Source organism: Sus scrofa, chromosome 11 (assembly GCF_000003025.6).
Source record: "Sus scrofa isolate TJ Tabasco breed Duroc chromosome 11, Sscrofa11.1, whole genome shotgun sequence".
NCBI lineage: Eukaryota > Metazoa > Chordata > Mammalia > Artiodactyla > Suidae > Sus > Sus scrofa.
This window is the reverse complement of record NC_010453.5, coordinates 64266824-64288189: the sequence shown is the minus strand read 5'-3', so window position 1 is coordinate 64288189 and position 21366 is coordinate 64266824. Positions and strand designations below refer to the sequence as shown.

Below are 21366 nucleotides of genomic sequence, written 5' to 3'. Positions count from 1 at the left end.
ACTTTGCATCGGGTCTCGGTGCTTGGGGGAAAGGAGAACAGTAAGGAGGAGGCTGTGGCCCAGTGGGGCTCACATCGTCCCCTGAAGGTAGAGGTTCCTCAGATTTCCTGTTTGACTGTGGTCACAGCGGCCAGGCCAGGAGGAGCTCTCTTTGCCTGTGAAAGGCTTTTGCAGAGAACAGCAGCATAAGGCGCCCACCCTCTGGAATGTTTCCCCAAGAACCTTCTCTCAGGTTCTTGAGGTGAATCAGCCTGCGCCTCTCTGAGTACATCCAACACTTTAGATTTCTCATGAATTCCCATTCAAAGAGAGTGAGTTGTTTTTTCTTGTTTATTTATTTATTTATTTATTTTGCTTTTTAGAGCTGCACCTGTGGCATAGGGAGGTTCCCAGGCCAGGGATGGAATCTGAGCTGCAGCCACCAGCCTACGCCACAGCAGAGCCAGATCTGAGCCAAGTTTGCGACCTACACTACACACAGCTCATGGGAACACCGGATCCTTAACCCACAGAAGCGAGGCCAGGGATCGAACCTGTCTCCTCGTAGATCCCAGTCAAGTTCGTTTCCGACGTGCCACAATGGGAACTCCTCAAATGGAGTTTGTGGTGGAGGGTAGCCCTGGCAGTTCTTGGCAGGGGGAGGGTGTGAGCTTCCTGGATGTTCACCCTGCATGTTTCCCAGGCTTTGGTTCCCTGGTGATTGAAGAAGGCTGGGGGAATCCTGTCCCCTTCTTCAGTTTCTTTCTTTCTCCTTTCTTTCTTTCTTTCTTTCTTTCTTTCTTTCTTTCTTTCTTTCTTTCTTTCTTTCTTTCTTTCTTTCTTTCTTTCTTTCTCTCTCTCTTTCTTTCCTTCCTTCCTTCCTTTCTCTCTTTCTCTCTTTCTTTCTTTCCTTTCTCTCTTTCTCTCTTTCCAAGCAAGCAAAGTCTTTATTACAGGAAAGCAAATAGCTCCCAGGGCTGCTGGGAGGGGGGGAGAAGAGCACTCCCACCCCTGCCCCACTTTAGTTTTTTGCAAAGCCCTGGTGTCATGCAAAGCCACCTCATGCCGTGTGCCCTGTTTCTCTTAGGCCCAGTGTCTGTTACATAAGTAGCAGAAGTTCATGAAATTATGTAAACTTAACCCTAAACCCAAGAAAGCTCCACTGCAAACCAGAGCATCTCAGGGTATCTTTGGGGTGACTGCCAAGTTCTCTTCTGCTTCCTGCAAATTTTGGACAAACACGGTGATATTTGTATACAGCTTTTATAAACACCGCACTGCTACGAAGTCCAGGGCTGAGGCGATGCAGGAATTTGCCGACGTTTTGTAGGCAAAGAGTCTGTTAATCATAGCCGAGGTCTCAGTAAACAACTTCCACGTGGACTTTTGTGTACAATGGTGTGGCTGGTGAGGATTGTGTGTGAACCCAAGGCCCACGTGTGACCTTCTTGTCTCCTACTCCTGGGCCAGTGACCTGCCTCTGGAAATCCCTCTGTTGACAGCCCTGACCTCCAAGTCAGGGTGGCAGATACTGTTGATAATAGAACCCAGCCAACTCGTATCGTGTTGCACATACGGACGTAATCTGTCTGCAGCTGTCTCGGGATGCATTTGCTAGCTGCACAGAATTAATCATAGGTCTGAGTTCAACCTTGTCATGGGTCAAGAGAGAAAGGCCATCTGGCTATTTCTGGGTGGGTCTTTTTGGTATGTCTTCCGCTCAGCATTCAACTGCCCTCTCTGAGGCATGGAAAATGAGAACCCCTTTGGTGGGTGGCTCTGCCTTGAGCCTCTGCTACTCCGAGCTGGTCTGCAGACCAGCACTATTGCTGTCACCTGGAGCTTGGTAGTCTCAGGTCCTGCTGCAGACAGTAAATTAGAAGTTGTATTTTACCAAGATAATCTGAACGCATGGGCCTCGGCCAGGCTCCTGTTGTCCCCTGCGTGGTTGAAGCCGGGTTGCTGTCTCACCCAGGTTCTGAGGGTGGAAGAGGAGAGCATGGAGGAGGTGTGCTCATGGTTTTAGGCCTGGGTCCTGCCTCTGAGTGGCACACAGCCCTTCTCCTGGGCCACGAGGGTTTATCTGACTGCACTGGGGGGGGCTAGTTCGACTCAGACCATGTCCCAGGAGTTAGAGGAGGAAGGATCAGACTCAAACAGGTCAAGGGTTGGATTAGGTGAACTCTGCTATGGCTGGAGCTGCTGATAGTATGCTCACCTTTCCTTTTGTTACTCCTTTACTCTTTTTCTTTAATGATTATGTATATATTTTTGCTTGCTTGTTTGTTTGTTTTTGGTCTTTTTTTTCTAGGGCTGCACCTGTGGCATATGGAGGTTCCCAGGCTAGGGGTCTAATTGGAGCTGTAGCCACCAGCCTACGCCAGAGCCACAGCAACGCCAGATCCGAGCTTCATTTGCAGCCTACGCCACAGCTCACAGCAACGCTGGATCCTTAACCCACTGAGCGAGGCCAGGGATCGAACCCTCAACCTCATGGTTCCTAGTTGGATTCATTAACCACTGAGCCACGATGGGAACTCCTTAAAGGACTATATTAATTAAAAGACTTAAAATGTTTATCGCTACAGATTAGAGAAAAAGAGGAATTTTATTTCTAACCCCGGATAGCACCAGTGTTCATTGTTGGGTGACTCACTTTTATAGAGAAAATGCCTAACATCTAAGATGTGTACGAATGTGGATTTCCCCTGGTCTTCCTTCTTCCTTCTCTCTCATGATGGAAAATGATAATCATACACAAAAGCAGGAGTCGTGTAATGAACCCCAGGAACCATCTGTCAGTGTCAACCGTGTACCGATTCATGGCCTCAACTCTGCTGTAACTCGCTTCCTGTCCTGGATATGAAGTGTCCTTTTTTTTCTTTTCCTTTTCTTTTTGCAAGTCTGATGAGTGAAGAATTGTGTTATAGGCTGAATTGTGTCCCTGCAAAACTTGGGTGTCGCAGCCCCAGTGCTCGGTGCCTCAGAAAGTGACCGCGTTTGGACAGAGGGCCCTTACAGGGGTGGTGAAGTGGAAATTCAGATGTCAGGGTGGGTTCCGATCCAGTATGACTGGTGTCCTTGTGTGAAGAGAAGCTCTGGACACCATGGACGCACACACAGGAAAGGGCTGTCATCCCACAGGGAAGGTGGTTGTCTGCAGGCCAAGGAGAGAGACTTCAGAGGAAACCAGCCCTGCTGACACCTAGTCTTAGACTTCTTGCCTCCAGAAGTGTGAGAAAATACATTTCTGTTGTTTAATCCACTCTGTCTGTGGCATTTTGTTGTGGCAGCTCTAGCAAACTAATGCAAGTGGTATAGCCTTTCCTTTTTTTTTTTTCCCTTTTTCTTCTTAAATGTTATTTTAGGGCTGCACCCGCGGCATATGGAGGTTCCCAGGCTAGGGGTCCACTTAAAGCTGTAGCTGCCAGCCTACACCACAGCCGCAGCAACGCCAGGTGGGAGCTGTGTCTGTGACCTACACCATAGCTCACGGCATCACCAGATCCTCAACCCACTGAGTGAGGCCAGGGATTGAACCGCATCCTCATGGATGCTAGTCAGAGTCATTTCTGCTGAGCCACAATGGGAACTCTTTTTTTTTTTTTTTTTTAATTTAAAGAGCACCCAAACTCACTTTTGTTAATTAAGTCACCACATACATTATGTAATTTTCACAAGTCTTTGGAGGAAAGAGTTAATATGATTTTATATATGTATACACAGATACCTATTAAATTGTGTCAGACAAGGACTAATTGAATATTAGTCCTTGAATACTATATAGAACAAAGGCATAGCTTTAGAGAATTATTATAAAGTTAACACCCTGTAACCATCATTGAGGTCTTGAAATAAGATTCTGCCAACAGCCCCCCTCCCCGCAAGTATCCTGTCCTAATTACAAGCCCTTCCCTTTCCTCAAAAAGAGTTGAAAGTCAACTTCAGACTCTTCATGGTTTATATTTCTTTTAAATCTTCATGGGTGTACCTGTAGGTGTATTTCTTTTTTTGGAATTTTAATTAATCTGTATCTGCATACTCAGATGGGCTTGTATTTTGCTGCTTTTTATTTTAAAAATTTTTTTAAATATTATAGATTTTATTTATTTTTAAAGTATAGTTGATTTACAGTGTTGTGCCGATTTCTGCTGTACAGCAAAGTGATATTCATTCATATATATATATATGTATACACACACACACACATACATTCTTTTTATCTCAGGAGATTGGATACAGTTTCTGTACTGCTTTTTAAAATGAAGTATTATTTAATATAAGCAATGCCTTTTGCTAACCCACATCCTGTATTTATCTTTTAAAGCAACTCCAAAAATATTGCAACGTGTTAGATATATTGAAGTCATTTATCCATTTTTGGTCATTTGTAATTTGGCAGCTTCTTAAAGTAGTATTTTGAAGTATTATCATCATCTTGGACTGACTCTTTATTTTTTATTTTTTTATTTTTAGGGCCAAGGGTGCGGCATATAGAAGTTCCGGGCTAGAGGTTGAATTGGAGCTGCAGCTGCCAGCCTACGCCTCAGCCACAAAAACGCCAGATCCTGGCCACATCTGTGACCTACACCACAGCTCATGGCAACGCTGGATCCTTAACCCACTGAGCGAGGCCAGGGGTCAAACTGCATCCTCATGGATACCAGTCAGGTTTGTTACTGCTGAGTCACAATGGGAACTCCTGGTCTGACTCTAATTCTGAACCTTATAACCATTCATCCTGAAAACACATACTCAGCACCTCTCTGCCCAGGTATTGGACTGGGCACTGGGGAGAGAAAGTGCTGGCCTTCTTTCGTAAGCTTTAAAGCTTAGCTCTGTGGAGTACATTTCCAGAAGTTAAAATTCCTGAGGATACACTGGCTTTCTAGGCTTAATGAAACATATCTGGGTTGTTTTAAGGGAAAATTGGATCAGTTTGAAACATGCCAGTCTTGTAATTGTGTCTGTGTTGACTTGTAGCCCAGCCAACATTGGAAGGAAAAATAAAATTGGATCTGGCCTGCTACCTCCGAGTTATTCTGATTCCCAGAATGGCTGATGGCTTTCTAGCACCATTACTGTTGGGCTTTCTGAACAGTTCATTTATCTCTGATGGCCCCTTACCCTTAGGTAGGTCAAGTTCTCTCCTTGAAGGTGCCCCCAGCTTGAATTCTACCCTTCACTCTTAGATGGCCCCCCTGTGCTCACATTCAGTCATCGAGCACCCTTTTCCTACCTCATGCCAGTTGCTGTTGTCTGGAGCCTTAGACCTGATCCACTTAGTCGGGTCAGTGGTGGCAGGACTGGTGAGCGTGAGGGGATACCAGTGACCGGGTCTCGTGTGTTCCCATCCAGCAGCTAGTCTGTTAGGCAGTATCCAGAATCCTTGCTTCCCTGTCCTTCCCTTGGGCATCTGCCACTCCTAGATCCTAGGCGAAGGGAGGGATTTCCACCTGCCCTTTGCCAGCTTCCTCAGTCCAGGTATCTTGATGCCCAAATTTTTGGTTCTAGTTCAGTCATTTAACTGATGTTGGCATCTTAGGTCAGGTTTCCTCCAGGACCCTTGGGCAGTACTAGATTTGCCCAGATGTGCTCTAGTTCTCACCCCCTGTGATCCAACAATCATTGACCCTCCACTGTCTTTCCTAGAAGGGTAGTTCTCGGCGGTTCCAGATGGAGTCCTTAATGCTTGTTTAAAATGCAGATTCTTGGAGTTCCCGTTATGGCTTGGTGGTTAACGAATCCGACTAGGAGCCACGAGGTTGCGGGTTCGATCCCTGGCCTCGCTCAGTGGGTTAAGGATCCGGCGTTGCCATGAGCTGTGGTGTAGGTTGCAGACGTGGCTCAGATCTGGCATTGCTGTGGCTCTGGCATTGGCTGGTGGCTACAGCTCCGATTAGACCCCTAGCCTGGGAACCTCCATATGCCGCGGTGCGGCCCTAGAAAAGGCAAAAAGACCAAAAAAAAAAAGTTAAAATGCAGATTCTTAGTCTCCACCCCAGATCTGGAGTCAGAATCCCAACGAGTGGGATCTTATGTATATATTTGGCCACAATGTGTAGTGGCTTGATGTTGGTTCTCAGTTCCTGGATCAGGGATTGAACCTGGGCCTGAGGATTGAACCTGAGCAGAGGAAGTACCATATCCTAACCACTGGACCACCAGGGAACTCCCCTGGGGTCTCTATTTGATTTTTCTTTTTAGGGCCACACTTGTGGCATATGGAAGTTCCTAGGCTAGGGGTCAAATTAGAGCCGCATCTGTGACCTACACCACAGCCATAGCAATGCCAGATGCTTAACCCATTGAGCAAGGCCAGGGATTGAACCTGCATCCTCATGGGTGCTAGTCAGGTTCTTAACCCTCTGAGCCACAGTGGGAACTCATGTCTCTTTATTTTTAGTGAGCTTTTCAAGTGATTTCATTGCAGAAGTCTGTTCCAGAATTAGAGTCTGTGGCCACAAGACAAGAGGAAGGAGCTCTTAAAACAGAAGTGTTTGTAGTGACAGCAATGGGCTGGAGGGCGTTGCGTGTTTGACTGTCGTTGTGTGTTAACTGAGGGGAGGGCAGAGAGGTTGTGGGGGAAAGGTGCTCAGAGCAGAGGAACCAGTTGGCGAGCAGACCTGGAGGCCAGCAGAACCTAAGCAGGTGGTGTCCTGAGATGTGAGGTGGGCATCTTAAGCCCTAGGAAGAGGTCCCCTTGCATTGAGTTCTGGCATCAACTTTTGGACTTGACTCAGACCTCACAGGTGAAGGGCATGGCCCTTCATAAGACTGCCCTCCCCATCAGCACCAGCTCTAACTCCAGCGGTCCATAGGCCACCTTCACTTTAGACCAACCGGCTACAAATAAGGTTCTGCCCACCCCCTCCCTCAAGCCAGGGCAATAATTCATTAGAACAATGCATAGAACACAATTGTTATTTTATGGCAAACAGATACAAGTTGGAACCAGTCAAAGGAGAGTCACACAGAGTGAGGGGGTGAGATCTGGGCGGGTGCCAACTGTTTCCTTGTCTTACCTCCACAGAGCCAGGTACATTTCTCCCCTCACCCCCCACCTGCCCCCCGCACATCGGTGTGTGATGATACGCAGAGGACGCCCAACCAGGAAATCTCCTCCAAGCTTGGTGTCCAGAGTTTCTACGGGGGTGTCTTTATGTAGGCATCATAGATTGGCCCATCCAGTGGCCATAGATTGAGCTTCCCTCCAGCCTCCTCTACGGAGGTCAGGCTGATAGTGACTCAAAGGCACAACCTTTTATTCCGTGATTGATCTTTCTGTTGTGGCTAGCCTCCGTCCTGAGTCATCTGTTAGCATAACCTTTCTAGGGCCAGCCATGAGTCATCTTCTTAGCATAAACCATCAGAGCCCATATTCATGTTGCTTGGGAAATTCCATGGATTTAGAGGAACAAGGATAACTACCAGCTGAAGTGTTTTTTTTTTTTTTTTTTTTTTTTTTCCCTACTTCCTTTCCAGCTTTCTTCAGGTATATTGACGATATTGTAAGATACTTGAAGTTTATAGTGTGATGATTGGACATGTATAAATATATATATGGTGGAAAGAGTCTTCCCAATTGAGTTAATACATCCGTCCCCTTATGGTCCCTTTTTTGGGGGGGAAGAACATTTAAGTTCTGTTTCAGCAAATTTCAATTAATACAACACAGTGTTATCAACTCTATCGCTGTGATAGTATATCTTAAACCTTAGGATTCATCTTAGAGCTAAAATTTTATCAATTTCTCTTTTTATCCATCCCTGCCCCCAGCCCCTGGCTACTTTTTTATTTTTTTCTGGTTTCTCTGTGTTTGACTTTTTCTTTAAAGATTGTAGATACAAGTGATTCCATGACAATGTTTGTCATTCTCTCTCTGACTTATTTCACAGAAAAGATACAGTACCCTTCAGGTTCATCCATGTTGTCACAAATGACAGGATTTCTTTCTTAAGGCTGAAGAATATTCCATTTGTGTGTGTGTGTGTGTGTATATACACCACACACATACACATACATATACACACATAGGACATTTTTTTTATCCATTCATTCGTTGACGGACCTGTAGTTGTTTCTTTACCTTGACTACTGTGAATAATGCTGCAGGGAACATGGGTGTACAGGTATTTCTTCGAGATAAAGATTTCATTTCCTTTGAGTGTATACCCAGAAGTAGAATTGCTGGACCATATGATAGTTCTCTTTTTAACTTTTTGAGTTATCTCCAACATTTGTTATTTCATGTCTTTTTGATGATAGTCATTCAACCATTGTGAGGTGCTATCTCATTATGGTTTTGATTTGTATTTACCTAATAATAATTGGTGATGTTGAGCATCTTTTTATGTGTCCGTTGGCCAGCCTACGTCTGTTCTGATCCTCTGCCCATTTTTGTTTTTGTTTGGCTTTGGTCCTGCCCCCAGCATGTGGAAGTTCCTGGGCCAGGGATCAGGCTGCGGTGACAACACTGGCTTCTTCCTCTTCTTTTTTTTTTTTTTTTGTCTTTTTAGCTATTTCTTGGGCCGCTCCCGTGGCATATGGAGGTTCCCAGGCTAGGGGTCTAACCAACATAGAGCTGTTGGTTACCTCATTACCACACAACCTCCATGCAATTTGAACCTGAGGTCCCTAGGCAATATGTCTTTGCCGTCTATTTTTATTTTTCTGGAAAGCTTTTTCTCTTCTTCCCCTGCCTCTGAGTGATTCTCTTGGACTTGACTCAAGCTTTGTCTCTTCCCAGAAATCCTCCCTTCCTCCAGGCCTATGGTTTCCAGCCCTGGCTGAGGGCCAGAATTGCCTTGTAGGGGGGTACAGGGGGTTTAAAAGGCCATGGTTGGGTTCCATCTTGGCTCAGGCTGATTCATTCATTTGGGATGGACTCCGGATACCCGCTGCTATTTGTTTGAAAACTCTTCTGTTGGAGCTTGAGATTTGGCCCTCGCCAGGGACGGCCCTCTTGGTGTAAGGCCCAGACGGGGCGTGCCGAAACAGACTTTGTGGCACGTTTTCAGACTTGAGCTCGTCTCCCATCACCTGGAAGACTTGGTGTCACACAGATTGCCAGGCCCTGTTCTCCAAGTTTGGGTCTTAGGTGGGGCCTGAGACTTTGCATTTCTAACAAGTTGGGGGTGCTGATGTTGCTGCTCCTGGGGCCATAGTTTGAGAACCTGTGTGCTGTACTGAAGATGGGTGCACTGGGCCATTCACCCCCTGCCTGTCGCATGCACAGCTCACAACCATACGTAGCTATATCAGATTGTAATTTGCTGTTCACAGGGATTCCGTGCTTCAGACTGGCTTGAGGGCAGTTGAACCAGGGAAAATAGTAATGGGTTTATTCCATGATCATCGCTTTGGTGGCTCAGGGACATCTGCTAGTGCCCTGTGGCTACTCCCTGGGGCCAACCTTTGAAGTAAAGTTCTATGGCTTTTCTATAAAGACAGAAAGATGGGGGCAGTGGTTCTGATCTAGGAGACGTTGCTACCCAGGCAGTGTCATTTTTTGTTGTCCCATTGATTTGTTTTTTTACTTTATTTTAATTTTTTAAAAATTAAGGTACAGTTGATTTACAATGTTGTATCAATTTCTACTGTAAAACAAAGTGACCCAGTCATATAAATACATTGATTTTTCTCATATTATCTTCTATCATCATCTATCCCAAGAGACTGGATAGAGTTCCCTTTGCTGTATAGTAGGACTTTATTGCTTATCCATTCTATGTTTTTTTTTTTTTTTTTTTTGTAGGGCCACAGGTGTGGCATATGGAAGCTCCCAGGCTGGGGGTCAAACCGGATCTGCATCTGCCAGCCTATACCACAGCCCCAGCAACGCCAGATCTGAGCCTCGTCTATAACCTATGCCATAGCTCATGGCAACACTGGATCCATAACCCACTGATCAAGTCAGCTCTTCATGTGTGTTTCTGTTCTGTAGTTAGGTTCATTGTGGAACATTTTAGATTCCACATCATGGTATTCATCTTTCTGACTTATTCCCTTAGTATGAGAATCTCTAGTTGCATCCATGTTGCTGCAAATGGGATTTTTCATACTTTTTTATGGCTGAGTAGTATTCCATTGTGTATATGTACCGCATCTTCTTACTCCGATCATCTGTCGATGGACATTTAGGTTGCTTCCATGTCTGAAGTGTCAGCAGTGCTGAGCTTGAGAAACCCCACCATGGGGGAAGGGGTTCTTAGTGACAGGGTGAATCTAGTGACCCAGAGGGATCTGTCTGCCTCTTATCTGTCCCTCACTCCAGTCCTGCTCTTGGACCCCTGGACCCAGGTCATCCCACTTCCTCATGTTCCCTGCCTCACCAGCCGAAGCCTCCAGTAATCAGGGCTGGCAGAATCTCCAGGGAAAACTAAGCAGTGATTAATAATTTGCCACAGCTAGGAGGTCTCATCATGGCTTAGTGGTTAACGAGTCTAACTAGCATCCATGAGGACACAGGTTCGATCCCTGGCCTCACTTAGTTGGTTAAGGATCCGTTGTTGCTGTGAGCTGTGGTGTAGGTTGCAGACATAGCTTGGAACCCGTGTTGTTGTGGCTGTGGTGGCTACAGCTCCAATTTGACCCCTACCCTGGTAACCTCCATGTGCTTTGGTGCGGCCCTTAAAAAAATTGCCACAGCTAAAAGTACTTTAAAATTCATTATTCTTTCAACAATATATGACTGATTTCAATGGGGTGAGGGCATTTGTTGAATGATTAACTGACCTCAGCTGACCTGCACATTCCTCTTCTCATAAAGAAATTCCGAGAGGGTTGTTGAGTGTTCTTTGCTACTGCTTCTCCTCCAGGGCGCCCTTCGGGTATTCGTTCAACAGAGTTTTTCGGGACTCACTCTATGCCAGACCCAGTGAACCACCACAGCAAGACTGGGTCCTGCCCTCATGTAACTCCTGTTCCAGAGAGGCCAGGGACAAAATAAATAAGTGGATTATTTTTTTTCTCTCAACAAATAGATTGTGGTCAATGGGTAAAGAAAGTTGGAAGAAGGAAATAGAGAATCTGGATTTGCTTTTTTTTGAAAAAAAAAAAAATTAGGGTATAGTTGATAGTATTGTGTCAATTTCTGCTCGGATTTGCTTTTTTACTTTTTACTTTTTTGTTGTCTTTGTTAAGAGCTGCACCGTGGCATATGGAAGTTCCCAGGCTAGGGGTCGAATCTGAGCTGCAGCTGCTGACCTACATCACAGCCACAGTAATGCCAGATTCCAGCCGAGTCTGTGACCCGCAACACAGCTCATGGCAACAGGTTAACCCACTGAGTGAGACCAGGGATCAAACCTGCGACCTCATAGATACCAGTAGGGTTCATGGGAACTCTGGATTTGTTTTTTTAAACCAGGCCAGGCCGTTCAGGCCTTTCTGTGGAGACAATGATTAGCCTGAGACCTGGAAGAGAAGAGGTGCAATCTTGGGGGAAAATGAACAAGAGGATCGGTTCGCAGCAAAGGGAACAGCAGTTGGGAGTGTGGTGGGTGGAACCACAGCAGTTCCTTGTGGCTGGAACAGGGGATGGAGCAGGAGTTGGGACGGCGAGCTGGGGGGACCTGCCATGCATGACACCCCATCAAGAGTGTAGGTGTAATTCTAGTGCAGCAGACAGCACGGTCTTGTACTTTTAAGACATCGTTCTGTCTTCTCTGCAGAAAGGTCATAGGGAAACCAAAGGTGGAAGCAAGCAGGACAGTTTGCAGACTTGACAGCTCTGAGAATCCATGGCCGCTTGGGCCTTGGTGGAGAAAGCAAAGATGCCAAGCAATGGTTGGGCTCAGGCTGTGGGTTGGAGGTGGCAGCTGTGGGGCTCATGGACAGGTTGCCTGGGAGGTGAGGGAAGGGAGGCATCAAAGGTGACCAGCAGGTTTCTGGTTCAGCAGTGGGCCTGTGAGGTTGATGTTCACGGAGCCGGGGAAGAGCAGTTTTGGTGAGAAGTCAGGAATTTGGGACATTAAAGTGCACAAGCCTGTGAACATTGCAGAGGAGACAAGGAGGAGCTTGGAAAGGAGTCTGGAGTTTGGGGGAGCAGCCTGGCGGTCGAGGGTGCAGGGAGCTGCATTGGCTAACCCTTCTACACTTCCTAGGGGTCTCCTGCAGCCCCTCTCCCTCAGGGGGGCCTTGGGGGAGCAGAGCTGAAAAAGCAGTGGCTTCACAGCTCTCCTTCCTCAGTATCAAGTGGGTACAGTTCCCGATGACGGAGCCCCAGTACTGTTTCCTGGCCCCATCCCCACTTACCTGTAAACACCTCTGACACCTGTGGAGGCCGTGGCACCCAGCTGCTCTCTGTAGCATCCAGAAAATTCTGACTGCCCATCATTCTTCTGCAGCATCAGCTGCCGGTCAGGGTTCCCCTTACCTTGCTGCCCTCATCACTACAGGTGACTTCCACACCCAACACAAAGGCACCCAGCTTCTCGCTTCTTGTTCTCATCTCTTCGGGATGAAGACCTCGCTGTCTCTTCTGTTGGACAAATGAGGATGGGCTTTCAGAACTCCATGGTGCCCATGGAGGGTGGCTGTGATCTTGCATCTGACATCACGATTTGAATTAGAACCTGGGGGTCCATGCGGAGGCTGCAGAAAAGTCATGTCTCAAGGGGCCACCCAAAGCCTCTGCCGAGAGCAGGGAGCTGAGGGCAGAGGGCGTTTGCTGCTCACAGGGGGACGTCCAGGGAATTTGATGGGAGGGTGGGGTGGGGGCTCACTAGGGAGGCTGGTGACCTGGTGCTGGTGGAGGTGAAGGGGCCTTACAGAGGAGGGGGGATGTGCCTGCAATGGGTGGCCCGGTCCAGGCACCGCCTGGGTAGCTTGGGGCCGAAGGTTGGAAGGGGATCGGTAACAAACCAGCCCTTCTTGGGGCTCCATTGTTGGGAAGTTGTACACACTTGATGTTGGGAGAGTATAGCTTTTTCCGCTCTGTTCCTCAAGACCCCAAAAGGGAGAGGAGGGGCTGAAGGAGAACCCTAGGAAGTGTAGACGTGGTAGCCAAAGTAGCTCCCTGCAAGTGTGGCATGTCTTTGCCAATTTTTCCGTTTATTCAGTGGCTTTTTTTTCCCTTTTCTTTACCCTTGCACAGTTACTAAGACTTCCGGGAAGACGTGCCAATGTTTGGTGGTTTGTGTACCCCTCGGGCACCTGTCAACCTCCTGGGAGTGTGGGGCCCTCAGTCAGGCTCACTGTCCCTCGGGGCACCTGGCCTTTACAGCATAGGAAACTTCTTGTATTGCTTTGGTCGTTTTACATGTCACTTCCTTCCCTCTTTATGGGAAACAGGTGACCCAGGAGTGGCAGCTGAGTGTGAGCTATGGAAGAAGGGAGCCTCCCCAGGGAGGCGTCATTCCAGGCGTCACTGCAGACTGGGTCCTGTCCATAGGGTCCCATGTTCATGAGCCTACTGTGTCCCGGGAACCACACTGGTCACAGGGTGTAAAACGTTGGAGAGGCGCTCCTGCCCTCGCGTGAGCCCCACTCTGTCACTGAGATGGCGCTGCTAAGGGCAGTGTCTGCACAGTGGGCAACCGTCCAACACCCGTGTTGTGCAGACATAAGGTCACACCCCATCAGCGGGTGAGGAAATCAATTTGAGTGGATTTGGTGTTTCTTTTTTTAAAAAAACAGTTTTTAAAATGTGGTAAAGTAGTTACACAGTATTTACCATCCTAAATATTTTTAAGGATACAGTTGAGTGGTATTAATTACATTACAGTCTTACGCAACCGTCATCACATGCACAGAACTCTTGTCCTCTATAAACCAGAAACTCTGTACCATCACTACAGCCCTCCCCCACCCCCTGGCCGTCACTGTTCTACGTTCTGCCTGTGATTTTGATTCCTTTTGGACTTCACGTAAGTTGAGTCATAATGACCTCAAGGTTCATCTGAGTTGTAGCATGTGTCAGAATTTCCTTTTTTTTTTTTTTTTTTTAATGGCTGCAGCTGCTGGCCTACGCCACAGCCCCGGCCACGCTGGATCCAAGCTGTATCTGCGACAACTTGTGGCAATGCCGGATCTTAATCCACTGAGCAAGGCCAGAGATGGAACCTGCATCCTCATGGGTACGAGTCAGGTTCTTAACCTGATGAGCCACAACGAGAACTCCCAGAATTTCCTTTTCGTACGGGTAAACCATATTCTGTGTACGTGTCTACCACACTTTATCCACTCATTGGACACTTGAGTAGCCTCCACCTTTCAGCTACCGTGAATAATTCTCCTGTCATTACAGATATACCATGAGTGACATTTCTGTGGTAACAAAGTAGGGGTCAGGATAGAAAATATCCAAATAGGATAGAAAACTCGGGAAAGGTGTACACAGTGTGAGCAGACCTTCTGAGTGTTCAAGAGCGTTTCAGAATGTGGATTTTTATGGGAAATGCCCTTATTTCTTGTAGTTTTATTTAAAAACATAATGATATGGGAGTTTCCGTCGTGGCACAGTGGTTAGCGAATCTGAGAACCATGAGATTGCAAGTTCCATCCCTGGCCTTGCTCAGTGGGTTAAGGATCCAGCGTTGCTGTGAGCTGTGGTGTAGGTCACAGACGCGGCTCGGATCCCGTGTTGCTGTGGCTGTGGTGTAGGCTGGCGGCTATAGCTGCGATTCGACCCCCTAGCCTGGGAACCTCCATATGCTGCAGGAATGGCCCAAGAAATGGCAAAAAGACAAAAAAACCAAAAAAACAAAAAAACCAAACCACATAATGATATGTACCACATCAAAAAAGTTTGTCGTCATGATCTTGTGTGTGGGCCTCCACTGAGTGACTTTAGGGATGAGATGATAGGTACAAAGACATCTGAGAAATGCCATAGAAATTACCCCTGGAACCAAGGAAGCGAGGTGTGCTGGAGAGTTCCGAGAGGGCTCCGTGAAGGAGCTGGCACTTGAATAGGTGTCATCAGTTAAGCCGGCTTTTAAAAAGGGGGCGGTCGGAACACTCACTCATTGCTGATGGGAATGCAAAATGGGGCAGCTGCTTTGGGAGTTTCTTCCAAAACTGAACATACACTTATTATATGATTCAGCCTTTCCTCTTTTTGGCATTTATCCAAACTCTGGAGACGGTAAAAAGATCAGTGGTTGACAGGGGTTGGAGGGAGGGAAGGATAAACAAGGAGAGCACGGAGATTTTTAGGGCAGTGACATTACTCTGTGAGGTATAATAATGTAGATACGTGTCCTCATGCCTTTGTCAAAGCCCATGGATTGTACACCAAGAGCGAACTAAATGTAAACTGAACTTTGGGTGATGACGGATGTTTCAGTGTAAGTTCATCAGTCATATAGCATCAGTTACGGTCTCTGTTGACGGAGTTTGGTCAGGAGGGAGGTTGTGTGTATGTGGGGGGCAGTAGGTGTCTCTACTTTTTGCTCAGAGTTGCTGTGAACCTAAAACGGCACTTCTCTTTCTTTATTTGGAGTTCCTAGGTGACTTAGGGCTTAGTGGTTGAGCATTTGTCGCTGATGTAGCTCAGGTCTGATCCCTGGCCTGGGAACTTCCTCATGCTGCAGGGATGGCCAAAAAAGAAGGTAAGGTCTATTTGAAAAAAAAGCCTCAAGACCAGGGCTGGGGCTGGGGAGTAGGGGTAGGAGTGTCGCGAGTGTGTTGAGGGGATAAGATGGCAACTAGCCTGGCCACGACAAAGGGTTCCTGTTGGAACGAGGGATATGGCACTGGACAAGCAGGTGGGGGCCACTGCAGATGGGCAGGCACTTGCACAGGTGAAGCTGGTACCGAGGCACAGCTTGTGAGCCACTTGAGACGACCTATCTCCTAAGTTAGCCTAAATGCACAGATGTTTATTTCCCACGGACTGGTAAACCTTGAGCAGCCTGTGAAAACATCAGGGTAACTCACTAAATGCTGAGTTCTTTCGCCTTGAGTTAGGTGTCTTAACTAAGAAAATGTGAATTGCATGTTCACATGGGTTGAATTCAGCGTCTGGAAGAGTTCTTTGTTTCAGGTAAGGTAGTTCCTTTCCTATGGTTTGTGGTTTCAGGAATCCCAACGAGTGGCGTGGGAGGCTTGCTGGGTTAGGCACTCTTGCTCCTTACTCTCAGGGGGGACCCCTGGAGCCTGGAAGCCAGAGCTCTGTCATGCCTCCTGGGGTTTGGAGCGTCACAGTTTGGGAGAAAGCGTTTGATTGGATCAGGCTCCAAAGGTCCCCTGTTCAGGAGCGAGTCCCACTAGGCACTCAGAGGCTCAGAGGGGTCTTGGTCAGGATTGAGTCCTGTACCTAGTGGTGGCCGTGCGTGCTGTGCTAAGTAGGTAGGGTGTCACCTGCTGGTGGCGAGGTCTCTTCCTTGTTAGTTACAACCAGCACTGATTTAATCCCTTCAGAACCTTGGGAATTGGCCAGCATGAGTAATATTTTACTCGTGATTCCTTATTTTATATCCAGTGTTACTGAACTATGTGTAAATGTGTGAATTAAAGAATTAGGACTGCTATCCATGCGGAATGGTTGTAGTGTGGGAAAAAGTGTTGGGAAGATGCGTGGTGATAAGGTTGGGGACAGTTACTGTAGGATAAATGGGCCAGTATGTTTCAAACCTATTTACTAGTAAAGCTTGAAGAGTTTTACTTTTGCTTGGGCAGGAAATTGAGACATAGAGATGCTAAAAGTTATGGAGATGTTGTACTGGAGCGGAGGAGGGGAGAGGGCACAGCTGAGGCTCTGGGTCCTTAGCACCACTGCTGGCACCAGAGTCTACTCTTCTGACTCCTGGATTGGGGTTCTTTAGAGGTGCCAAGGTATAGGGTTTGCAAAATCTTGAGCTCAGTCTCTTAATGCTTCTTTAATAATTCATAGACATTTATTTACTCAAGAGAGAATACTTGAGCATCTCTGTATTCATAATGTCCCAGGAATAATGCAATAAATAAGAGAAATGTGGTCTCTGCTTTCATGGTCTGTTACTGTTTGACTTTGGAAATTTCCTTATCTTGGCAAAATCAGAAAAATGGTGTGAATCTTTGGGCTCACTCTGCATATTAATCATTATTATTTACATAATGCATAATGGACTTGAATAGAGTTTTTTTGGGGGTATCACCTGTATAGTTACTGATTTTTCCTTTTATATTTAAGAAGTAATTTGCAGAGAGATAATTTGAGATAATGTCAATATCATTCTCACTAATTTTAACTTCCATTGATAATCTTCTGACTCCAGGATTCCTTTTATGTTTGCATTCTTTTGCAAGAGATTTCCTTTCTCTCCTGTTAACATAGCAGTAAGGACTCCTGGAGCTTTCATTATTTAATGGGTTGTCATCATTGCCATGTATTTGTCATGATGCTGACAGTATCCCAGGTTTGGGTAGTGAGAGCCATTCAAGCTGGCTTCTCTGTCTTTCTACACATCCTCACAATTCCTGAGTGCTTCCTCACTTGATGGTGCAAAAGGTCCCAGGCCCATCATGGACCTTCTCTGCCTGTGGGTCTTGGTCCTTGATAGCGATGCTGTGGGTGGGCATGCCTGGGGCCTGCTCACCTGGGCCTGTACTGGTTCGGCAGCCCCCACAGACATGGCCCTTTTGGAGCCAGGGTTATGACTGTGCTAGCTCTTGTGGTTCTTATGATTGTGAGACGCATCTCAACAACAACCACGAGGGAACTTTGAAATGACAAGGTTTATCACTCATGTGTCTTACAGGGTTCAAGGCACACCTGGGGCCACACAGTGAGGTCCTGGGTAGAGAGAAAGAGGACGTATGAGCAAGCCTGGGCTTGGGGTTCTGCCCTTTTGGGGTCAAGGGCTGGATGCCTAGCATTTCTAGGGTTGCTCTCTATTGGTAAATTTAAAGTGTAAGAGCAGGAATTAAGGCGCATGAAGCAAGCGGTCAGATGGTCTGTTATCTGGTCACCCAGAGCTTTCTAGAAATGGGGACTTCATGGGTGAGGTGGCCTGGCTCTTTATCTTACTGCATGACTGGTATGTGGTCATGGGAGATGGATGTCTTTTTTTTTTTTTTTTTTTTGTCTTTTCAGGGCTGCAACCACAGCATATGGAGGTTCCCAGGCTAGGGGTCTAATCGGAGCTACAGCTTCTGGCCTACACCACAGCCAGAGCAATACCGGATCTGAGCCACGTCTGCAAACTACACCACAGCTTACAGCAACGCCAGATCCTTAACCCACTGGGCAGGGCCAGGGATCAAACCTGCGTCCTTGTGGATACTAACTGCTGAGCCATGATGGGAACTCAAAGAGAGTACATCTGGAATACTACTCAGCCATGAAAAGAACAAAATAATGCCATTTGCAGCAACATGGGTGGAACTAGAGACTCATACTGAATGAAGTAAGTCAGAAAGAGAAAGACAAATACCATATGGTATCACTTATATTTGGAATCTAATATATGGCACAAATAAACCTTTCCACAGAAAAGAAAGTCATGGACATGGAGAATAGACTTGTGGTTGCCAAGGAAGAGGGGGAGGGAGTGGGACGGATTGAGAGCTGGGTGTTAATAGATGAAGACTATTGCCTTTGGAATGGATAGGCAATGAGATCCAGCTGTGTAGCCCTGGGAATTTGTATAGTCACTTATGATGGAGCATGATAATGTGAGAAAAAAGAATGTATACATGTATGTGTAACTGGGTCACATGCTGTACAGTAGAAAATTGATAGCACACTGTAAACCAGTTATAATGGGAAAAAATAGAAAACATTGTATATATATAAAAAAGAGAGTACATCTTAAAAATTCTCATTACAAGGAAGGAAAATTGTAACTATACGTGTTAAAAAAACAAAACCCCCAAGACTGGGGTGTGGAATTGCTTTTTTCCCCCCCTTTTTGCCTTTTTTTTTTTTTTTTTTTTTTTTTGTCTTTTTGCTATTTCTTTGGGCCGCTCCCGCGGCATATGGAGGTTCCCAGGCTAGGGATCGAATTGGAGCTGTAGCCACCAGCCTACGCCAGAGCCACAGCAACGCGGGATCCGAGCCGCGTCTGCAACCTACACCACAGCTCACGGCAACGCCGGATCGTTAACCCACTGAGCAAGGCCAGGGACCGAACCCGCAACCTCATGGTTCCTAGTCGGATTCGTTAACCACTGCGCCACGACAGGAACTTCCCAAATGTACTTTAAATAAAGGGAGAACTTAGTATCATCTACTAATTCCATGACCTTCATTCACATATTTAGAATTCAGAGGCTATCACACTTTAACTTTGGCTCCTGCAGATGAAATGACTATAAGCGAGGGCCAAGCCCTAGGACAGTTACTAACAGCATTTGCCTCCCAAGCAACATTTCCGCACTGTCCATTGAATAAGGTGTTGTAAAATCTGACTACCTGGGAATAAAACCATTTACCGGTAACTCCAGTTTTTTTTTTGTCTTTTGTCTTTTGTTGTTGTTGTTGCTATTTCTTGGGCTGCTCCCGCGGCATATGGAGTTCCCAGGCTAGGGGTTGAATCGGAGCTGTAGCCACCGGCCTACGCCAGAGCCACAGCAATGCAGGATCCGAGCCGCGTCTGCAACCTACACCACAGCTCACGGCAACGCCGGATCGTTAACCCACTGAGCAAGGGCAGGGACCGAACCCGCAACCTCATGGTTCCCAGTCGGATTCGTTAACCACTTCGCCACGACGGGAACTCCTCCTTTTTGCTTTTTAGGGCTGGAGGTTCCCAGGCTAGGGGTCAAATTAGAGCTACAGCTGCCAGCCTACACCACAGCTCATGGCAATGCTTGATCCTTAACCCACTGATGGAGGCCAGGGATTGAACTGCATCCTCATGGATCCTAGTTGGGTTTTTAAACTGCTGAGCTATGAAGGGAACTCTGGAATTCCCTTTCTTTTGGGGCCTCTCAGCCTATAGAGCTAGAGAGAGAGAATGCGTGCGTGAGAGAGAGAGAGTGTGTGTGTTTGTGTGTGTGTGTGTATAGGCGCATATCTAATTTTCCTACCATGTAGCTAGCTATGTATTGAAAATGTAGACTTTTTTTTTGTCTATACCTGTAGCATATGAAAGTTCCCAGGCCAGCGATCTAGTCAGAGCCACAGCTACAACCTACACCCCTACACCACACATGTAGCAACACTAGATCCTTAACCCACTGCACTAGGCCAGGGATCAAACCCTCACCTTTGTAGAGAAAGCACTGGATCTTGAACCTATTATGCCACAGCAGGAACTTATAGATCTTTTTTTTAAAACAATGCCCATGAATGTAGGATTCTAATTAGACAGAGATGCCTGGTTTGGATGCATGTCTTTCTCCTTTTCTCTCCATTTTAACAGCTGGCTAAACCCCCTGTTTCGAGTTGGCTACAAGCGGAGGTTAGAGGAAGATGACATGTACTCGGTGCTTCCAGAAGATCGCTCCGCGCACCTTGGAGAAGAGCTGCGAGGGTGAGCAGCAGGCAGCGAGGCGCAGGGGAGGAAGCGGGAGCAGGTCTCCGTGTGGCTGGTGGTGGGAGTGGGCTCTGCCTTCCCCTGGGCTCTCCTGGAGCCCCCTTCCCGGGCCTGCACGCTCGCCCCCGCCCCTCAGGCGGAGCCCGGGCTGAGCCGACTCTGGAGGCTGGGGACCCTGTGTGTCCTGGGCGCTTGTGGAAGAGGAGGGGCCCGCAGCCAAGGCCCTGGATGCCGGGCTCTGTCCCCGAGGGGGTGTCCCTGGAGGAGCTCGGCTGCCCTCCTGGGCTGCTCCTGTGCTGTGAGTCCAGCCGAGCTTGGCAGGCACGTGTGTCCTGAGACTGGGCCTCTTTCCCTCAAAGCCTGTTGTTCTGGTGCTTCAGGGTCTGCATGGTTTTGCCTTCAGGATCCTGCAAGCCTTTAGCCAGCCCCTCGGGGACAGTCACAGAGGGCCCTGCAGTAGAGGCTTGTCTCCACACTGCCCCTCCCCTGTTCTCCCTGTGGTGGGCAGGCTGTTCTTTACTGTGCTTTGTGTCTCCTCGCAGGTACTGGGATCAAGAAGTTTCGAGAGCTGAGAAAGACGCACGGGAGCCTTCTTTAATAAAAGCCATCATCAAGTGTTACTGGAAACCCTATTTAGTTTTGGGAATTTTTACGTTTCTTGAGGTAAAGCTTTTGCATACAGTGCTTTGTTTTTCAGTGAATGTGGATCAGTCCTGAGATGGACGGGGTGGTGAGGAGAGAGGCCAGGAGTTGAAGGTCTGAGATAAGTCTTATCTCAGAAACCTGATGGAGCTCAGTGGTTGTGTTTATCTTTAGAATGGACCAATGCTTAAGGGTCTGGACCTCCTAAGGGTCTGGACCTCCGGGGGTTGCTGTTTTTCTTTACCTGATTAAAACACAGTGTCATGGGAGGATGGCACTGAAAGAAAAGGCCATTTTTTATAGTATGTCAGGATTTTTTTTTTTTTTTTTGGGTCTT

General features: G+C 47.2%; 1 protein-coding gene across 1 annotated transcript in view; it reads left to right on the top strand.

Annotated features, from left to right (window-relative positions):
- The window catches only part of ABCC4 (ATP binding cassette subfamily C member 4), a 220683-nt gene that overhangs the window by 21642 nt on the left and 177675 nt on the right, over positions 1-21366 (top strand). The window contains exons 2-3 of the mRNA XM_021065786.1: positions 20274-20384; positions 20930-21050. Of these exons, the coding sequence (XP_020921445.1) occupies positions 20274-20384; positions 20930-21050 (232 nt within the window). The remainder of the gene's footprint in view (positions 1-20273; positions 20385-20929; positions 21051-21366) is intronic.